The sequence below is a fragment of the Pholis gunnellus genome (assembly GCF_910591455.1).
Source record: "Pholis gunnellus genome assembly, chromosome: 2".
Taxonomy (NCBI): Eukaryota; Metazoa; Chordata; class Actinopteri; order Perciformes; family Pholidae; genus Pholis; species Pholis gunnellus.
Genome location: NC_136536.1, coordinates 4418347 through 4438994, shown reverse-complemented (window position 1 = coordinate 4438994; position 20648 = coordinate 4418347). Strand labels below are relative to the sequence as shown.

The following is a 20648-nucleotide window of genomic DNA, read 5'->3' as shown; positions in this document are numbered from 1 at the left end:
ATGGCTATTTTTGGCCCTTAAGAGCGGTGCGTCTCTGAAATACATTTAGAAGACGTGCCATTGATCCCTAATAATGTTTGTCCTCTGAGATCGGCTTTAGCACTGACAGTGTGTCGATCTTGATTTAAGCCCCCGGCTCACAGCACCAAAGAGGTTTCCCCATGCCGGATCAATGGATCCTAATAAATCAACCACAAACACACAAACAGGCCTACACACTCACTCCGGCTAATGGGTGTGCATATTCTCACGTGCACATCTCTGCACTTTCATCTAAAGGACCTCAAAAATCTCTAATTCGCTGTTGAGTGCATGCATGCACATTTTCGCCCTGTGGGCTCTTCAACGGTGACACGCTGGACAAAGTACCATCAGCCAGGCGTCCACAAGGCTCCTTTCACTTTCTACTTTTTAATTGTCTCATTGAAAAGTGCGACCCTGACTTGTGTTTTGTCTCCTTAATGGAGTCTGGGTGGGCTGAAGACAATGACAATCGCTTGCAGCGAAGAAGAGGATAAAAGCAGATCTGCTTTCAGCCACATTCTCGACTGGTGACAGTAGCAATAGGCCCCTGAGCTTCATTATTCCTTTGCTCTGTCTAAACCTACACTGGGGGAGGGGTGGAGCTGTAGCGCATCTGTGATTCATTTCTCGTCTCTCCTGAATCCTGCGATGTTCGCAGCTCCGTAGAGTTAGATTTAACTCGTGCTGATGTGACCTTGACTGCTGCAGAGCCAACAGGACATACAAAGCTTTTTTGTCATCAGCTTACTGAAGACCATAAAGTGCTCAGTGGAGCACAATATCACCAGAGATCTACAAGCTGAAGGGAACATGGCCGTCCCTATACACTTCCTTTTTTTTATCTGATATAGATATGATGGAACTAAAGCTCCGTAGGAGGAAGGAATTCAACTGTGACTGATACGTGGCCTCTAAAACCACACTGACACATGCGGATGAGAGGGGAGGGGAGGTGGGGGTTGGAAAAATGAGAGCAGAATTGTTGGTGGAAAAAGCAAAATGGAGGTCAGTGGTTTTAGAAAGAAAAGCCGAGAAAGTGGGTTAAAAAAGAAACAGCATTGACCTGCACATGGTGTCATTCCATTTGGGAACCCCTCTGCACTTTGCAATAGTTTGTAGAAAATCCGGTGCATGTGCATTTTACTGAAGTGCAAAGCGGGATGGAGAGTGAAAACGAGGTCAGTGGAGTGAGAGTGCAAGAGAGAAAAGAAAAATAAGATTAAAATATAGTTATATTTAGCCTGTCTGTGCTGTCACATCAATAATACAGTCTTTGGCAGCACTTTTGATGGAACCAAACCAGAGGGGTAAAAAGCTAGTATGGATTAGCAGATATCCATATTTACAAAAACTCTCTGGAGTTATTAAGAACTGAGCAGAGCCTTCAACAAAGCATTAAAACATTCCTAATCTACACTTGAGTTAAGCCTGAAACTTTGCCGCCGTGGCTTACTGAGCGACGGAGCGGTTTCCCGCTGAAGTCGAGGTTAGAGCGGCTCAAACACGTTGAGAAATTACTCTGAGCTTTATGGATTTAAGCAGGCTCAACCCCACTGGGCTGTCAAAAGCAGTTTAATGGTCGAAAAAGAAAGCTTTAGGGTTGAAAGTGGTAGATTTCAAACAGTGCAGTTGGAAGAAGCTCTGACCGACAGAAGTGTGTGTGCCGCTCTTGTGACATCTCGCAGCACTGTATGAACCTAGAGAGGGTTCATTGGAGCAAAGGATAGCGTGCTTTATCATGCGTGTACACATTTCATGCACTGCCCCTCACTGTGCGTTTAAACATCTAATGTGTGTCTTGCTTGTTCTTCAAGTTTATGGTATTCCTGTACAACCCACCCACTTTGCATGGAAGTGACACATTTGTCTGCATGTGTGTGGGCGAATACAAGCAGCTGTTAAGACGTCACCTGTAGTGACAGCAGGCGGGGGGGTCCTCACTCACACACACACACAGGCCCACGCTCATAAAAGGCTCCCCCCACTGGGGTGGCCTTCAATGTCCCACACCTCAGTGTCTAAACAGCCACACACACGCTCACACAAATACCACAATATATTACAAACATTCCCAGGAGAGGTGTGCGCTCCTCGTGATTAAATGCTGTTCGCCGTTCATAGCACACGGCCACCGCAAAAACCCTGATGAGTTTACTCAAATCAGCTTCCGTCAAACAGTGGCTCGGTGTAGACCCACCCCCCCGGTCTCTGAGGGGCTCAGTGCAGCAGAGGATGTGGAAGCGAGGTGAAAGGTCAAGTCCCGTTATGCATTGTAATCAGATTGGAGGAGGATCACAATCGGGTTCAGCGGTGGCCTGTATTCATCGGCACCGGACGGCACTGACCCCTCCAGCTGAGGCACATCGCCCTGACCAGGAAAAGACTCCCAACAACCAGCTGGCACGGCTTTGTGTCGTTTTATTTTGCTTTAATTCACATTTCTCTCAGAAGTCAGGACCACTGCATGGAGGCTTAGTGGCAGGACTGATCAGTATTGTAAGCTCATGCATTATGCAGTAATGCACCAACACCGGCGCTTTCGCACAGCAACACGCCCACGCTCATTAGACATGCGCAGAAAAACCCAGATGAATATAAATGCGCCTTCAAAAGTCAACTCGGCTCTACACACAGTGATTAATTATTACACAGAGCAAACGAGGAGCGTGTACTCATCAGCGGGGATCCGGCAGCAGCATGTTTGTCAGTGAATTCCTCCCTCAGTAAGCCAAATAAGCGATAAATCAAATGATAGAGTAACAATAACAAATTGTTCATAGTTGCCTGATAGTCTCCAGAGTCACATCAGATAGGGAGCGTGGTTATTAATAAAGCTGTATTACTATTTATACTATTCTCTGTTGTGAATAGTGTGTGACTAGGAAGTTGTCTTTAAAAACACAGCGTGTAGTTAGTTTCTAGGCGATTATACTCTGATGAAAACAAAGTTATGAATATTATATATATATATATATATATATATATATATATATATGGCGCCGGCTAAGATTTCCCCCACCCAAATGTCCTGCGGGGCTCTTTATGTTTTTGGGGATGAGCTGGTCAGCCGGGGATGGGAGGAGGGAGGTGTCAAACCTTAACAGCAGAGGACGGAGGGTTAAACAGGGCGACGGACGTGGTCGTGAGGACACAGGGGGGCTCAGGGAGGCCGATCAGATCCTTCAGTCTGTGTCGGGGGAAGTGGGGGAAGGGCATGTCTCTTACCTCTCCTACCTTTTATATAATTAATGGTGCCTTTCCTGAGCAGCAAGAGAGAGCCAGCTGCACTTACGGTACACACAAGATTTCTTTGGTCAAGGACAGAACACACTCAAAATATCGGCACATATTAACTGAGTTCGAATCTTTTTCCAATTAAAATCCAGACACTTTTTGCATTACCTCTGATTTCCACAATTTGCACTGATCGGTCCTTGTATCCGTCTGTATAGAGACACCAAGCCCGATCTGACTCCTCAATAGGAAATTAGACCAGTAGAGTGCTTCCCGGCCGTTGAATGCCTGTCAGCATGAGAGAGATAAGTAGGCTTCAGTCTCTGCGGTGCCATCGGAGCCGGCAGGCTGGCACACTTGTGGCCCACTGCCCAGAGGGACACCTGGCACCTCCCTCTCAAACACGAACAGGCACACACACACACACACACACACACACGCACACACACACGCGGCCAGTTTGGGCAGATGGGAGCCCGTTCTTATCCAGCAAGATTTAGAGCGTTAACGAGCCAATGTGACACTAACGGTTAAACTAAAGCAACAATAACCCATCAGTCGCCGTCTCGCCCACACTCGGTCAAACAAGATTGAAGTAGTGGTCACTGACAACTCTTCCTCTTCTCCCTCCCTCTTCCTCCTTTTGGCCCCACAGAACGGCCAGACGGTGGAGCTGCAGAGGAATCAGCTGCGTGACGACGTCAAGGAGTACAAGTTCCGGGAGGCTCGTCTGCTGCAGGACTACACCGAGCTGGAGGAGGAGAACATCTCGCTGCAGAAGCAGGTCTCCGTGCTCAAGCAGAGCCAGGTGAGGATGGAGCAGGGCTGCAGCTGTAGATGCACAACGTTTGAATCATGCAGCAGAGCATCCCCCTTCTTTGTTAATTTACCTTCGCCGTAGGGGATCATGCAGTCTTCTTTAGTTGGGCTTAATTAGGGGCAGTTCACCTGTGAAAACGCCAGCCGGGCGTCGCTGTGGTGCCTGTCCGTTACTCAGCAACCAAAACCTGCACGCTGCGACGACGATGAGGATGCAGTTGTGGCGCTTTAGCAGTAAGCCTCACTGACTAAACCAAACGCAGTCAAAACAAAGATGACTGGATTTCTAGCCCAGTAAATCCCTCACAGCAGCTTTACTGCTGCTTTTGTCTGTCGTCCGTTTGTCTGACCTTTCAACACAATGTTGTGACTGTAGTAAGTAAAATAATCCGTGGAACAGATCGTAAAGATCTGGGTCGCCCTCGACTAAAATGATTAACTTCTCCTCCAGATATTTACCGTAGACTGGTATTTATGGAAGAAAGGAAAGATATCCGCCAGCTGCTCCTGGTTGCTCCGGGTCACATGCTCAACGCTTGTTGAGAGTTCCAAAAGCTCAACAATTTTTTATCTCGTGGCACTTTGATAAATAGGCGCTTGGGAAGGTTTGTGCACTACAACGGCTCCACTCTCGCTTTTGAGCGCGCCTTCTGCCCGTCTACATTTAAAACAATGATTCTTTTAATTGTACACACATGTACCGTGTAGTACTATCTTACAGCATCTTAGAAGCCCTACAGGCCCTCCACCTCCCCCTCATCAGCTCTCCTTCTTGTACTGATTAGACAGTGCAAAGAAACATGAGCGATTTTAATATTTTATAGATTTAATTACGATAAGAAAAACATCCTCTGATACAGTAAAGAGATGAGCAGCTGCCGTCTGGTTGTAGAAGTGTTTGACAGACTCTTTAACAGCTATCATTCTTTGGACAGAGATTCTAACACTTCATGGTTGAACACACACTTCCTGGCGTTAGTCAAATGAGTGGAAAGAAAAAAAAAACGAATCCCCTTTGCACATCTGCAAACATAAAACAAGAGCTGAATTTACAAGTAGGACATTTCCATTTGATGTCAGCTTTTATGCTTGAGCTGTTAATTCTTCCCATATGCCCGTGTCATCTTAGATTCTGTTCTTTATATTCACCACAGAGGGCATGAAACTAAACAAAAGCGGCTCCTCCTTTTCAGACATCCAATATAAAAAGGATTCCCCAATCCAATTAACTTAAAACTAATTAGAAAGGGAAATGATATGGATATGTCCTCAATTAACATTAGCTTGAATAACGCCGCTCTTTTTGATCCAGCTGGTTTGCCACACACGAGCCAGCGTCTAGTTGTATTTATTTCTCTGTGAAGCTAAAAAACCTCATTAAAGGTGTCTCCTCCTCTCCTCTTTTCCCCAGGTGGAGTTTGAGGGTTTGAAGCATGAGATCCGTCGTCTAGAGGAGGACACTCAGTTCCTGAACAGCCAGCTGGAGGACGCCATCCGACTGAAAGAGATCGCCGAGCGTCAGCTGGGTGAGGCCCTGGAGACCATCAAGACTGAGCGTGAGCTGAAGGCGTCCCTGAGGAAAGAGCTCTCCCACTACATGAGCATTGGAGACACGCTTTGTCACAGGTGAAAAAATTATAAAGCACACAAACAAGGCGCTCACAGGCCTCGGTCCACACCGTAAAGGAACACTAAATGACGCTCTTCTCCCCTCTTTCCCTCCCAGTCCTCTCAGCATCTCTCTGGATGGACTCAAGTTCAGCGACGACGTCGGCACCGAGCCCAACAACGACGAGGCTCTCCACGGGTACGAGAACGGCTTCGCCAAGCTGGCCAATGCCATCACCTGCGACAACCGCATCTCCGCGCCCAAGAAGGACGAGCTGTTCCATCCTGCGCCCAGCCTCGTGGACGACCTGCTGAGCGAACTCAACATCTCGGAGATCCTGAAGCTCAAACAGCAGCTGATGCAGGTTTGTTCTCAACCAATGGAAACAGTCTGTTAACGGTAGAAGAGATCGCAGAACTCTACGATCCACTTGAAGTGATCAATAACAATCGATAAATCGATTGCAGTCTCACAGATTCGGGTGTTTCTGCAGTGTGTGCGTAGTGAGAGAATCAATAGCAAGATAATGAGAGTCAAAAGCAATAAAGCACCTTGACTTTCTCTCTAGATGTTCTTGATATGAGAATAGATTGGTGACCACAAAGCCAGTTAACCACAAGTTAACTACAGCCAACAAGGCTTGGCTTGTAGTGTGGAGGTGTGTCTGAAAGAGTGAGTGAGTCAGTAGGTCCTGACCTGCTGCAGGGATCTAAATCCCCCTCTAGCAAAGTTAATCCAGTGAGACACACACACACACACACACACACACACACACACAAACACCCTTCAGGCTCTGCTGGGCTGCGAGGCGGCGGGTGGTGGCACCAGTGGACCTGCCATCTGCTTGCTCATCACCCCATGAGTCCAAGGCCGCGGCTGATTGGGCACCATGGTTTCCCGAAAGTATGGGGAACCTGTGGATAATCACTGTTATGATAAAGTAAAGTCAAAGTTACCTCAAAGCTGCCCTGCTTTGGGCACCGACTGCTTATTAATATGACCCAGCAGCGTGTCATGCCGCCGGCTGAAGCCTCCTGCCGGGTCATTCCACAGATTCCAGGCAGGCAGCAGAGCAAACAAAAGGCTTCCTTTTCTCATTAAGCCACTCTGTTCCTCTCCTGCTGCATCTCACTCTATTGATTAGGTACTCAATGATCGATCCTAGACGTCCGCTCCTCAGATATCACCCTATTAGTCCCTGGTAATGTGTAACAACATCCAACATGGCTTCTGCAGGAGGAGGATGGGCAGTGATGTTTGTAAGATGCCCCAAAAGCCCTCTTCCAAATTTACATCATGTTGTAAATATATGACTATATTATTATTTATCTAAATATTTGTTGACTTATGAAAAGCTTTATGCATTAAAGTTTTTTAACATTAGATATAAGGAATGTTCAGACTGATCATCATTCTATATTCCTCATAATAAACAATGCAATGCAGATGAGCGTGCACACGATACTTTTACATTATTTACTGATCAGCTTCTGAAATAGCTCAGTGCTTACCTCAGCACGACCGTGTGCATGTGTGTAAGACGAGCCGTCCAGTGACTCTGCCAGCGCTGACCTGAGCCCAGTCCGGCAGATTGTCACGGTCATCCTGACTCTGACGCTGGGCCACCGGCCAATGAGCCTCACATAGCTTAGCAAACACAAGCCTGATAGTGGGTAGAGTTACATGACAGATGACCCACTGGTTTGAATGTGATCTATTTTCAAAAGCCGGGAATCGGCGCGTGCAATAAGCCAAGCGGAGAGTACTGTACTTTCATTGCGGACGTGCGGTATGATGACGTCGCGTCTTATCGCGCTTTGTGTCTCTGCCTCTCTCTCCTCAGATGGAGCGTGAGAAGGTCAACCTGCTGTCCACCCTGCAGGACTCCCAGAAGCAGCTGGAGCAGGTCAACGGCGCTCTGTCCGAGCACCAGGAGAAGGTCAACCGCCTCACCGAGAACCTCAACGCCATGCGCAAGCTCCAGGCCAGCAAGGAGCGCCAGTCCGCCTTGGACAACGAGAAAGAGCGCGATAGCAATGAAGACGGAGACTACTACGAGGTGGACATCAATGGACCGGAGATTCTGGAGTGCAAGTACAAGGTACACGGTTTCCTCATAGTGGACAGAATCTACATTTTCTACGTATCGTCTTGGTTCATACTCAGCTTTATATATTCTCAACCATTGATCTGGCTTTGCATAGGTCGCCGTGTCTGAAGCAGGAGAGCTGAAGGAGGAACTGAAGACTCTGAAGACAGAATACCAGGCCTGTCAGTCGAGTTACGAAGAGGAGCGCACCCGTCTGGAGATCGACGTCACAACGCTGGAAGGGAAGCTGGCGACTCTGGAGAAGACCAGTCACACAGAGAGAGTAGAGAAGGCCAAGCTGGAGAAGGAAGTGCGCAAGGTGAGATGTTTGCTTTTTATATTGACGTTTTGAGAAATATTTAAATTGGTGTTTTTAGGAACTTTGTAAGACAAAAAGAACGTGCTTAATTGACACCTTTTCTCTCCGCGTCCTCAGTTGAGCGACGTGGCAGGCGAGTCCCAGGGCAGCCTAAGTGTGGCACAGGACGAGCTGGTCACCTTCAGCGAAGAACTGGCCACCCTCTACAACCACGTCTGCATGTGCAACAACGAGACACCCAACCGCGTCATGCTCGACTTCTACAAGCAGGGCAAGGGTGGTCGGAGCAGCCCAGAGGGCCGTGGTCGCCGCTCCCCCATTCTGCTAACCAAGGGCCTCTTCCCCGAGCCCGGTAAGACCGACTCGAGCGACGGACTCCCTTCGCCGGTCTCCTCGCTGCCTTCTCCCGTGTCGGACCACCGCCGCGAGCCCATGAACATCTACAATCTGGTGGCCATCATCCGGGACCAGATCAAGCACCTGCAGCTGGCCGTGGACCGCACCACGGAGCTGTCGCGCCAGAGGGTGGCCTCTCTGGAGCTCGGCACCGTGGCGGACAAGGACAAGGAAGCCTGCATGGAGGAGATCCTCAAACTGAAATCTCTGCTCAGCACCAAGAGGGAACAGATCGCAACCCTGCGGACCGTCCTCAAGGCCAACAAGCAGGTCTGTTGTTTTGCACTCAATGTCGGCTAAAATAACTGGGTGTCACTCCAAAAACATATGTTGGTTTTAATTGAAACCGAAGAAGGAGCGGTCAGCTATTTCAGGTCTATTCAGCTGTTGCAGCAACTGCATTGCAGACAAGATCTATAACAAACACTGGTGGAGACTGCCGCCATGATGTCAGCTGTCCAGAGTATCTTTGTGGTTCGGATTGGAGAACAGCCCTCCAAAGACACATTGTGTATGCAGTTGCTGTGGCAGCCCTTTTAAAGTGCATGTGTGGTCAGTCAGTGACCATTAGAGCACAGACATGAAAGACCCTCATAAACCCACACACCTATGGGTTTTAAAGCAGCAGCTAACACTAACGACTGCAGCCTGCTGGGCCGTACTGACTTGTAAGGAACAGGGGATGTGGTCCATATTGACAGGCAGGAAACAACCCTACCCCGACGCCTTCCAGCTGCTCTGACCCTTTTTGTTCTTCTCGTCCACCCACAGACGGCAGAAGTCGCTCTGGCCAATCTGAAGAGCAAGTACGAGAACGAAAAGGCCATGGTGACGGAGACCATGATGAAACTGAGGAACGAGCTCAAAGCCCTGAAGGAGGACGCCGCCACCTTTTCCTCCCTCCGAGCCATGTTCGGCACACGGTAAGAAGCACGTCCGCCGCCTTCCAAGACTCTTATCAGACACAAAAACATTGATCTGACATACAATCCTTACCTCACTTTACATCGTCACACAAGCAGATATTTACCGACATGGTTTTGTCTAATTCCCAAACTGTTCAGACTTAGATGAGTTTAGAAGAGGCAGCAGCAACACAGCAGACTACATGCTATTCTATTAAAGACAGGTAAACTAAAGATTAAGATTGTAATCGTAGTGTAATCCATGGGTACCATGTGTTGGCCACGTCTCAGTGTTATTGTGACATGTTTACGGTGTTTGTTTTGGAGAATCGCGGTCAGGAAGGGATACTGGCATCAATCCTGACTGTAGAGAACAGAAGGTGTCTAATCTGGGTATCATTGAAATATGTCACTTAAGTAGTGTTTTTGACCAGTGCCTTAGTGTGTGTGTGTGTGTTTGTGTGTGTGTGTGTGTGTGTGTGTGTGTGTCAGATGGGCTGACACACTCACTAATCTGTTCTGATTCCAAAGAGAAGCCGGTCAAAGGTTCCGTGCATAATCCCACCTCCTCTTGGTCTGGATTACACATTCACCCCTCTACACGTAGCAGACTTAAGTGCTCACACACTGCTTGTGTGTGTGTGTGTGTGTGTGTGTGTGTGTGTGTGTGTGTGTGTGTGTGTGTGTGTGTGTGTGTGTGCATGTGTGTGTGTGTGTGTGTGTGTGTGTGTGTGTGTGTGTGTGTGTGTGTGTGTGTGTGTGTGTGTGTGTGTGTGTGTGTGTGTGTGTGTGTGCATATTGCAAAAGGTACTAAAATACATCCTCTCTGTGAATGTTTTTTAGAGGCCGGTGCCCATTTGTCCCGTAAATATCAGCTCTGGTCCAGATGCTGAGACAGTCTTTCCTTCTGCATTTAAGGCTCCTCCGCAATCCACAGCAAAGCTCAAGCTGTGCAGAGGGAGGAGAGGTAGAAGAGGAGGGTGGAACGAAGGATACAGGGGATGTGTGGGCAGCTCTGCACCCCTCACCCTTCCCCACACAGTAGTTCAATACCTGTCCCTGAAGTGTGCCTGCTGTAACTCCATACGGCGTCTAATCACATTAGTAACAGGAGGACAACTCCTCCGTCTGCGAATACGAGAGTGTGTGTCGTCATGGGTTTTTTGGCGCACTGCAGAGCCAGACAGAGACAGGATGTAGGTGTAACGCTAAACCATTTTGGACCAAAGACTAAGAGGGAACCAGATCTGGCTCCTACTAATGACATAATTGTTCACCCTCTAGGGGCCCGAGAGTCGTGTCACTTCATAATTCCCATCGCACCAGTGCAAGAACGGTGCGAGATCTGCTGTGAAGGCGTAGATCCATTGTGAATTGTCTGTGTCTTTTAAGCCTCTTTTGCCAGAGAGGCTTAAGATAATGACGACACACCCACAGCTCACTGTTTACCTCCTGCATCGTCGCATGTGTTTCCGCACAAAGGCAGCTCACCCTGACGGCGATGCTCTCGAGGCTCCAGTAGCCTGTCCGTGTTCCGGTGCCTATGCATGAATCACATTCTGTCTGTTTCACGTATTGGTATGTAAATTCTGCCCTATACGGCGCAGAGCCGGGTCAGAGGACTCATTGAGAGGCCGGGGGACTCGGCAGAGCGAGGTTTCCCACACAACCCCCCCCACCCCCACCCCCCTTCTCTCCCTTTTGTCCCCCCCTTCCGTCCTTCCACACCCGGTTCTCTAGTCATCTGGAAAAGAAAGAGAGGAAGGGGACGGGCCTTCATTTAAAGCCCACTACAGGAGCCTAGTTTGACAGTAATCGCCGCTCTGTAAAGGTGAGACGTGGAAAACTCTCAGCTACAAATGTGTGGTCCTTAGTCACAGGGGAAGAAAGGGGAGTAGAATTGTAAAAAATATGCAGGTGTCGTATATTGGAGTTCATTTTTAATGTGTGTTTGACTGAGAAACAGGGTAGAATGTTTTGCAAGTGTGTGTGTGTGTGTGTGTGTGTGTGTGTGTGTGTGCGCGCCTTTCCAGCTGCAGTCTCTGGTGTAGTTATCTAACATTCTTAGAGACATGCCTCGACATGCTCTCGGCTCCTGCTCATACTGATCAACAGTCAAACTATTAGCCCGAGTCCCGTTTCCTCCTCAAACTTTACACCGTCGACGGTCCTGCTGCTCCGCTGTGTTCCCTCTCCGTCGTTCTGCTGTCGCCTCCCCCCCTCCCTGCTCTCTGTGTGATACACACCATCCCGCCGAGACCAATCGAGTTCCAGACAACAGCTGAGGAGGCTCTGTGTGCGTTTTCTTTCCGTGCGCTCGATCAATATTGATTGTTGAACCGTGTTTGCGTGAATGTTGTTGTAGCTGAGGTTTCCGCGTGCGGCCATGAATGTCGTTGGCTTCCGTAAATAATTACAGCAAAACAAGAGGCCGTTTGTTGGTGGTGTGAACATGACGACTGTTCATCCAGCGGCCGTCTCCCGACCCCCATCAGCCATTGTGCCACCACAAACCATCAGCAGGCCCAAAAGGCTCCCATTGTGTCCCCCCCCAGTCCCTAGAATAGACTCCTCTGTTTTTTCCCGGGAAAGAAAACACGCCCTCTCACCCCCCCGATGCAAGAGTGACTGAGCCCTCTAAAGGCGCACCAGCCCCCCCCCCCCCCCCGACCCCCTGCCTCCCGGGTCGTCGCCCCATCTCATACTGGGTTTAATGAAGCTGCACTGATCCCCATTGTCTGGGTGTGTGTCCCACTGGGAATCAAACTGCATACACACAGGGGAGGGTATGGTGTGTGTGTTTGTATGGTGGTCCGGCGAGGCCAGAGTTCAAGTTGCTCACAACCACGTGCAGCGCCGCACACATCAAAAACATCTGCGCTCGCTGGGGTTTCTTTCAGTCTCAGTTTGTTGCCTTCGAGACTTTAAGGGATTCAACTTCTCTTATTGCAGCTTCTAGAAATAAGTTACGATCCCGGAAAATCACACTTGAATCTAGAAAATATTTATTTTAGTTGGAAACAAGAATCTCAGCCGACTGGCAGATTTCCTACTTAGAAAATAGTTCATGACCCAACAATAACATGATAACTAAGTGGGAGTTTTCGGCAGTTCAATCAGCCACTAACCGCCAACCAAACAATAAACACCAGATCTCACATGCGTTACATAATGAAGATGTCTGCATTCTTGTGGTTCTTAAATGTTTAAATGAGTTTTTGAAGAGTCACCACAGGTTGGGGTGTTCCCAAATAAAGTAAATACTTAAATACCAGACAGATCAAAGGGAAAAGGGTGAGGCAACCCAGCAGTTTTATTTCAGAATGTTTTTTAATGCGGTGTCGTTAGAAAGTAAGGCGCTGCTTGTGAACATAACACAACCCCTCCCTCCGTAGAGGTGTGTCAGTCATTACTGGAGAATGTCACTCTTGACGGCTTTGTCAGCAGCACAGAAAGTAGGCACGACCGAGGCGGGGAGAGAGAAAGTGACTGATGCAGGCAGACAGACAGCAGCAAGGAGGCGACGGAGAGAGAGGGGGGGAGAGGGGGGGGGGGGGGGGGGCCTGGAGAGACGAGATAAGAACCAGAGGAGAGGATGTGATAGAAAGAGATGAATGAGAGAGCAAGGTAATGAAAACGGGAAAAGGTTTTTGCGAAGGAGAAAAGCATGAAAATGAAAGGAGAGCACAACGACAGCAGATGGAGAGAGGAGATATGAACCCCCCCCCCCCAACACCTCAAAACCCCTTTGGGTGACCCACTTTATGTACCTGTCCAGCCTTAGACCCACACACACACACACACACACATACAAGCAAGGGCACAGAGAGACGGGTGATAATGTCGCACTGCAGCACTCTGTGATATTTAGCGGTAAGGGGACAGCTGTCATATTTGGTGCTGTTTTGCACAGAGATGGGACGTGGAAGAGATTGATTTAAAGTGATACACTCTCACTCCAACTGGAAAAGTGAAGATCAGGCGTGAACAGCTACAGCTTGGAGTAACGAACCGTATTCCTCTCTTCCCCGACTTCATTTTGTCTCCCCTCTCTGACTCCCCTCCTCAGTCCAACGTACAAAGGATGTTCTCAGTGGCCCCGAGGTTAATGCTTTCATCCTTTGTGTTTGTTATCTATTCTTAACTTGTATCCTCATATCGTTTGTTGTAAGCTACGCTGAGACGTCGCCCCTGTTCATGATTCATTTTATGTTGAAGTTGCTCTTTGAAATCTGTAATTTGAAATTTGTAATCTTTCATGGAGGGCAGGATGAAGTTCACCATGTTGCAGTAAAGGATCAGCAAGTGGTGGCAGCTAAAGAAAGATGTCGCTGTGACTCATAAAATACCTGCTGAAACGACGCAAAATGAGCAGAGCTTTGGCTGATGAAGTCATTAGTTTATAATAGTGATGGAGCTCAGTCTCCACTGTGTGGATCAATGGCTCCACCTGGTGGTGCCAAAAAAACACTGCCTAACTGGGGGAAAGGTTATGATGAAAGTGCTTGAGTTTTGGTTGTTTGGTTGTTAGTGTTTATATCTCAAACATGCAGCTCAGGTATGCAGTTTTACAATCGCTTTAAAGCAAACAAAAAGCCACTGATTATGTGCTCCATAGAGGCAAAGGATGTTTGGTATTCTTGGTACTGCCAGTGCCCCCTTGTGGTAGGACACGGAAAGGTATTAATGTTGTAAAAACATGCTGATATTCTTCACTTCCAGTTTAAATGTTCCTGACTTTTTCCTCTCCGTCTGTCTCTCGCAGGTGTGACGAGTACGTCACCCAGCTGGACGAGATGCAGAGGCAGCTGGCTGCAGCAGAGGACGAGAAGAAGACCCTCAACTCCCTGCTGCGCATGGCCATCCAGCAGAAACTGGCCCTGACTCAGCGCCTGGAGGACCTGGAGTTCGACTACGAGGAGACCCGCCGGGGGGGCATCGCCACCCGGGTCAAGGCCCGCAGCAAGGCCGCCAGCGGCACCTCCGCCCACCCCCACCACGTAAGTCAGAGTCTCACCTGCTCTGGCTCCGGCCGCCCGGAGCTCCTCATCGCCATGCCCAATGGCATTCTGGGAGGCCCGCCGGCTTTTTGCAGCGAGAAGTACAAGATCTACTGTGACTGAGGCGGCTGAGGAGTCCGCAAGGGACTGCTGTGTACAGAGGGGAGGGGGGGGCCCGCGGGCCCGACCCTCCCTGCCTTAGTGTTAAAGAGCCCCACTCTGCTCGCTTAGCTCCCTGCGCTCCTCTAGGGACTGCTGTGTGACTAACCGGCTGCTCATGTGTGCTCGTGTAAACGCTTAGGGGAATGCCGATGTGTGTACAGTGTGCACTAGACGTTTGGACTGTAGTAGACATATATGGCATGTGGATTATAGGGGCCCCCGTTATAGTGGGGGTTTTGTGGGTATAATGGCGTGTCTATTCTTTCCTCTGTCATAGTGCTGTACGTATGACGTAAACAAGGTGGCAGCTTCTGTGCTCGTTTGTTCTGCCCCCCCCTCTTCCCCTGAGTGTATTGCCTGGTTAGAGTAACACATGGCGGGGATTGGGACTTGTAAAGAAGATGTCGATCTGACGGTTTTGTGTCTGTCGGCATTGGTGCTCCTTTAATAAAAGCCCCCTTCTCTCTCCGTCCTGCCCCCCCCCCCCCCCCCACCCCACACCCTCACCAGGACTGACACTGCGTCCAGCAGCCCACCGTCTAAATCAGGTCAAAGAAACTCTGAAGAGAAAGAAACTAAAAATATGCAATCTCCCTCTTGCTTTCTTGCAAGAGGGAGCACGGTGTGATTCTACACAGAAATTCCAAACGTGGGTTTGCTACTGGTTTTATAATGGAATTGCTTGGGCAGAAAAAGGAGCACCTGTGACCACAGGTGTTTATTTCAGGATTATTTTAAAGCTGTGACGCTAGCACGCCAATACAAGTGGGGTCAGTAGAATCGCATGGCTTTGCAGCTGGAAAAAACGCTTATGAGCTTCTTCTTTTTTTAAACTGTTTTTATGTTGTCAGGTATGTGGTGCAGGAAGAACTCCTGTACTACAGAGAGGAGTTATTCGGTGTCTGGTGAAACGCAGGAGGGCTATTCCACGTGACCCGTTACGTTTGCGACGGATTCTTTCAGAGCCATATTATCCGAGAGAAGGACGTTTTGACTAATCGATCTCCATAAACCCAAAATTAAGTGCACTTCAGCAAAAGGTGCCTCAGGTTCCGACTTCTGTTCAAACGGATACATCGACTACTGTGAGCAGAGATACAATATATAGTTTTGATTCAAAGACGATTTTTTTAAATGCGGAGTAAATCCTGGAAGAGCACAAATCAAAAAAGAAAAAGAAAAAGGCGCCCACACGTGCACAACAAAATCTACGAACAAAAAACCAACCGACCGCTCGGCAAAAAGTGCCTGTCGACCCAAACGCTTGATATATTTATCTACCTGTTGATGTAAAGCCCTGTCCTCGTGTCCCCCCCCTGCTCTATTTTTAGGAGATCGCTCCGAGCTCTCAAATGATTTCCGTGCTGTTGCGTGGTTAAAAAGCCTTCCCTCATGTCTCTAATCTGTGTCTTTTTGTCGCCCGGTCGCACAAAATGACCTCCTCTCTTTTTAGATTGTCAGCCGCTGGCTCCCCCAGCATCACCACTCACCCTTTAACTAGAGCGAGGAATTGTGGGGGAAGTTGCCCTCTGAATATTTTCGGTCAGGTAACGTCCTCGCATGCTCCGCGTTCCCGATATTTGCCTGTGTGTGTGTGTGTGTGTGTGTGTGTGTGTGTGTGTGTGTGTGTGTGTGTGTGTGTGTGTGTGTATCCGCGTTAACGTGACAGGCCCTCGTGTGCGTATTCTGGTTTTAACCTTTTGCGAATAGAGGGTTTTTGTTTTCTGGTATGTGAGGACAGAGCGAGTGACTTACTGTTTTTGTATTCACAATAGCTTTAACCCCTCGCAAGCTAGCATTACGCAAATAGGAAAATAAAGTGGGGCTTGTGTTTTTATAAATCCATGTACTGCTTGTGGATCATAGACACATTAGCTTTATGGTGCTGAAAGCAGGGTTGATGAAGAGATCCTGCAAGATTGATCAAATTATGCGTTTTCTACTACAACTATGCTATATATTGAAATCTATATTCTTAATATGATCATGTTCAGGTTATAATCTTGCAGGATCCGACTACAGTATTCCTCCCCCTCGGATGTAAAGAGAGGGGAGCTTAATTATTCCGCCGAAAAATGGAGTCAACCCTGCTTGAGAGTGCATCCGTAAAGCCACCGCGCACGGCGTAGAGAGACGAGGCTATCGCACACACCTCCTTTAGAGGTCAATCACTCTTAAGTTTGAGATTCACTTAACTTCCAAGTGTGATGCATTCTTTATATCAGTTTGCGCTGACGGAGGAAACGGTTCGGGGGAGTAGAGTAGAGGAGAACTTCCCTCGTTGTAGACCGGCTCAGGAGAGGAGATGGAGAAAGCCAGATGTCTGGCTGAGAGCTGACTCTCATAAAATGAATCCAGGGAGAAACTCCTGGTCATTTTTGGAGGGGGAAATTTAAATACCACTGGTTGCTCATTTGACCAGAGGACGTTGATTCATTAGAGCCCCTAACCCCTGTCCCTTGTGTAGGCTCTGTGGAATCACGGAGCGGTATGTGGACCCCAGGATGGGATTGGGACTAGAACCCCGTCTCCTTTTTATAACGATGAAATTCCCACGTCGCTCCGTCCGGTTTGAAAATCGATGTCTGGCGTGTCTGCTGTCGTAACAGCATGCCACCTATAAAGCTCCTCCTACCTCTGCTTGCAGGCTCCGCCCACGTCACCTTTTTAAGTTTTAACCACACGATGCATCCAGTTTCTGATTCCCAGTAGGCCTGCATGTCAACCCATCCTCCATTAACTTGCATGGCTCATGAACAAGACCTCTTTTTGACCTCCGGGTGGTGGGACGAGGCTCCGTGGTGCTCGTGAGTCATTGGCTTCCTAACTGTCTGCAGGACGTGTCCTCACGTCGGGGCTTCCTAACATGGCTTCCGTTGCTTTGACTAACTCCAGCCGCCGTGTCGCTCTGAATTGACAAATAACGCCAACGCTGATCATGTTTGTTTCTCCATTTTTGCAGTAAATACAGTAGTTCCGCGTGGACGACGAAGTGCCAACACAAAAAGGTCCATTCTCACTGCGGAGTTCACCGAAAGAGTAATAGAACATTAGGACTCGAAGACAAAAAATGCTAAACGAAAACACTGATTTCCAGTCGAATAAAGTGACTCACTATTTAAAAGGTTACGGTTGTTAGAACAACACTTTTGCGTGCTGCTGCTGCTGCTGCTGGAAGCCAATTTCTCACAGGTCCAATGAACAGATTAAAAAGTGTGGGTTTGTGATTGGCTAATCTAAGCCCTCCAATGAGAACACAGGGGACTCTGGGTCTGGTTTCATCTTTTGTTTTGTTTTAGTTTATTGTTTTTATTTTTTAATCTGTGCACTTTCATTATATAGGGTTATAACAGACTATTATTAACCTGTAGGAGTGGTAGTACTATGGTTTGTGAGTTATTCAGCATAGGTTATAGGACTTTAGGATTATACGTCCTCCTGAATCATCTGAATTTAAATAACAAACCATTTACTCTAAAGGCTCCACAAGCCACAGACCTGCTATTATGACTTTATCCTCAAGATTTTATCCATCAAATAATCGTGTTTTAAATTGTTTTGTTACACCATATGTTAAGCTGTGTGTTTGTTCTACTGCCATGTTCTACACACAAAAAAAGAAAATCCTGGGTGGTCAAATTCTGGGGTTTTTTCATGTATTTATTATTCCTAGGAATAGTTCAAAATAACACAATGAAACTTGACAACGCTCTGACTCAAAATAGGTAAGTTGTGTTTCGGGGGGGGAAAAAAACAATTGAGTGGTATGATATGCTTTTCCTCGCTTCTTACCGAGGGCGTTCCACTGAAAACGGGATCACTGACCGCCAGAATTCTCTGCAAGTGCGACAATTAAATTCCAAATTGGAATTGTTTCATTCTCTCTTCGTTTTATCGTGCCAAATCTTGGCGCACCGTTTAGGTTGAAAAGAATCGAGACTCGGAAAGAAGACAAACCGTCACTGGGACAGATGTGGTCGGGGGGCGCCGTGGCTCTCTGCATGCGAGCGCCGGGGGATTTGTTTTTGGTTTGTTTAGTTCTTCGTTTCTGACCAGTAGTGCCTTTCATTGTTTCAAGGGAGAATCTTAGACTAGTTTATGTTTATGTTTTTTTTTATAGGCGAGGACTTCGGGTTCAAAATGACTGTGAGCAGCAATAAGTGCAAAGGGAGTTTCTCCCGTCTGCATAAGTGATAGTTTTGAAATTAGCTCAATAAAACTGAAATTGTATTGAATTCTGCAGGTCAGTGATCCCACTCATTAAATTCAGGGGTATTAAGAAAAAGGTTGTTTTTTTTTAATCAAACTTAGGGAACCAAATGAAATCCCTTTGGCCTCCTGTTGAACAAAACGCTCCACGCGTCTGTAATGCGTCGGAGTATTATTGGAAACGTCTACGCATCTCTAGCTTTGTTTGGTGAAGGTAATGTGATATCGATAGTATTGTTGAAAAGAATGTGCAGAGAGCGCATTTTCTTTTTGTCCAATTTGAGTTACGTTTGTTGTTGTTTTTTTTTTATTATTATTGATTTTTTTTTTTACATCATCTTTTGAGCGTTGTGTTTTCAGGAAACAGAAAACAAAATAAGCATCAACAAGCTTGAATAGTGCCATTACAGCCAATGCTTGTTTGTTGAGGCGTTAAAACTTACCAATATGGACGGGAAGCTAGGAAATAAAAGTGCAATTCAGATAAAGTTTTACATTTTAAAAAAAGGAAAAAGAAAGTTTTCTGTTTGCTGGAAGCGATAGCATTGTGATAATACAATTAGCTGTGCAAACTTTATATTGTCATATTGTGTTTCAGTATTGATCCATAATGAGAGTTTGATATCTTTATATGAAATAACGACTTCACCTGTATGTTGGTATTTATTTGAATTGTCATGCAGTACTGTATTCTTATCAATAATGTGCATTATGATTAATGGCATATTGATTACAGCTAAATGTCATATGCATGTTTCCCAGTCATGGGACCTTTACACAGAACAGAAAACAAACATGTAAACCTCTATCAGGGTGTTAAAAAATGAAAAAAATAGACAAGTTAAGTCTGATGTATTACTGCTGAACTAATCCTTTGAAAGTGTTTTGTTTGTTTTCCAGTAGAGAGGCGGGATGTCTGTGTAAAGGTAGTCATACTGGCTAAAAATCAATAAATGTGACTTCAGTTCCAAGACGTGTGGGCATTTGTTATTTATAGCTCTTGCAGCAGATGAAGGGTTAACCAGGGAAGTAAATGGTCTGCAGGCCTGGTGGCTCCTCAGAGGGTTCCCAGCTGGAAGTCAGGGCCAGGGGGAACTTCCCAGCTGGCTGAGCGGCTCCAGGACATGATCACATTTCACACAATGCACAAAAACATTTCCAACATCTACCCCCACTCTCCTCTCTCTCTCTCTCTGCTGTCTCGCTTAAACCTCCCTCCCTCTCCTTCCCTCCATTTCCCATCTCCTTTCCTTTCCTTCCCTTCTCCCGGCCTTCTGGAGATACTCCCACGCACAGATCGGAGCCAGTTTCTTATGACCTCTGGTGCACCCAGCACTTCCTGTCCGGGCTCTGGAGGCCGGCGCTCAGCCCAATTAATGCAGCAGTGAGTTCACAACGGAGGAGAAATGCTGCTGGGCTCTTTCAAAAACCGACCCGTGCGTCAATTAAAATAAATTATTTCAGCTTTTGAATGTTCTTTGAATTCTTGTCTGGACTTTTGTGAGTATCGTGGGATGTGCTCGTGCAAATATAAGTCATTTTTAACTTGTGTCTTAATCTAAATGACCATAAAGGTTAGACTTCTATAAAAAATGATGACATAGTAGAATATCCCACTGAGGTACATAAACTGTTGCATGTTTTCATACAAGGCATCCTGCAGTTGTCTTGACTTTATTTTTCTGTAGGTTTGATTAAGTCTAAATTCACTTAAATAGCAAAAGCTGAATGTTTGAACCATGTATCCAGAACCTTTAACAATCTGTTCTAACTAGTTTGGCATCTGACAAAAAAGAGATTTACTAGAGAAACTAAGTTAAACCAAACTAATTTAATATTATTTTGACTGAGCCTTAACAGCAAAATGTTACTCCAGCAATTA

The 20648-nt window shown here is 47.1% G+C and overlaps 1 protein-coding gene across 2 annotated transcripts in view; it reads left to right on the top strand.

The window, feature by feature from the left end:
• LOC306704276 (protein bicaudal D homolog 2-like) overlaps positions 1-19739 on the top strand; it is a 41138-nt gene extending 21399 nt beyond the window's left edge. The window contains exons 3-11 of one of the 2 annotated variants that reach the window (XM_079170548.1): positions 3914-4066; positions 5489-5703; positions 5804-6050; positions 7530-7787; positions 7891-8094; positions 8212-8760; positions 9262-9413; positions 14161-14395; positions 17520-19739. In XM_079170548.1, coding sequence (XP_079026674.1) covers positions 3914-4066; positions 5489-5703; positions 5804-6050; positions 7530-7787; positions 7891-8094; positions 8212-8760; positions 9262-9413; positions 14161-14395; positions 17520-17522 — 2016 coding nt within the window. In that variant the 3' untranslated portion in view covers positions 17523-19739. Of the gene's footprint in view, positions 1-3913; positions 4067-5488; positions 5704-5803; positions 6051-7529; positions 7788-7890; positions 8095-8211; positions 8761-9261; positions 9414-14160 lie in introns of both variants that reach the window. The other variant, XM_079170547.1, reaches the window with a different exon arrangement.
• The last annotated feature ends 909 nt before the right edge of the window (positions 19740-20648 follow it).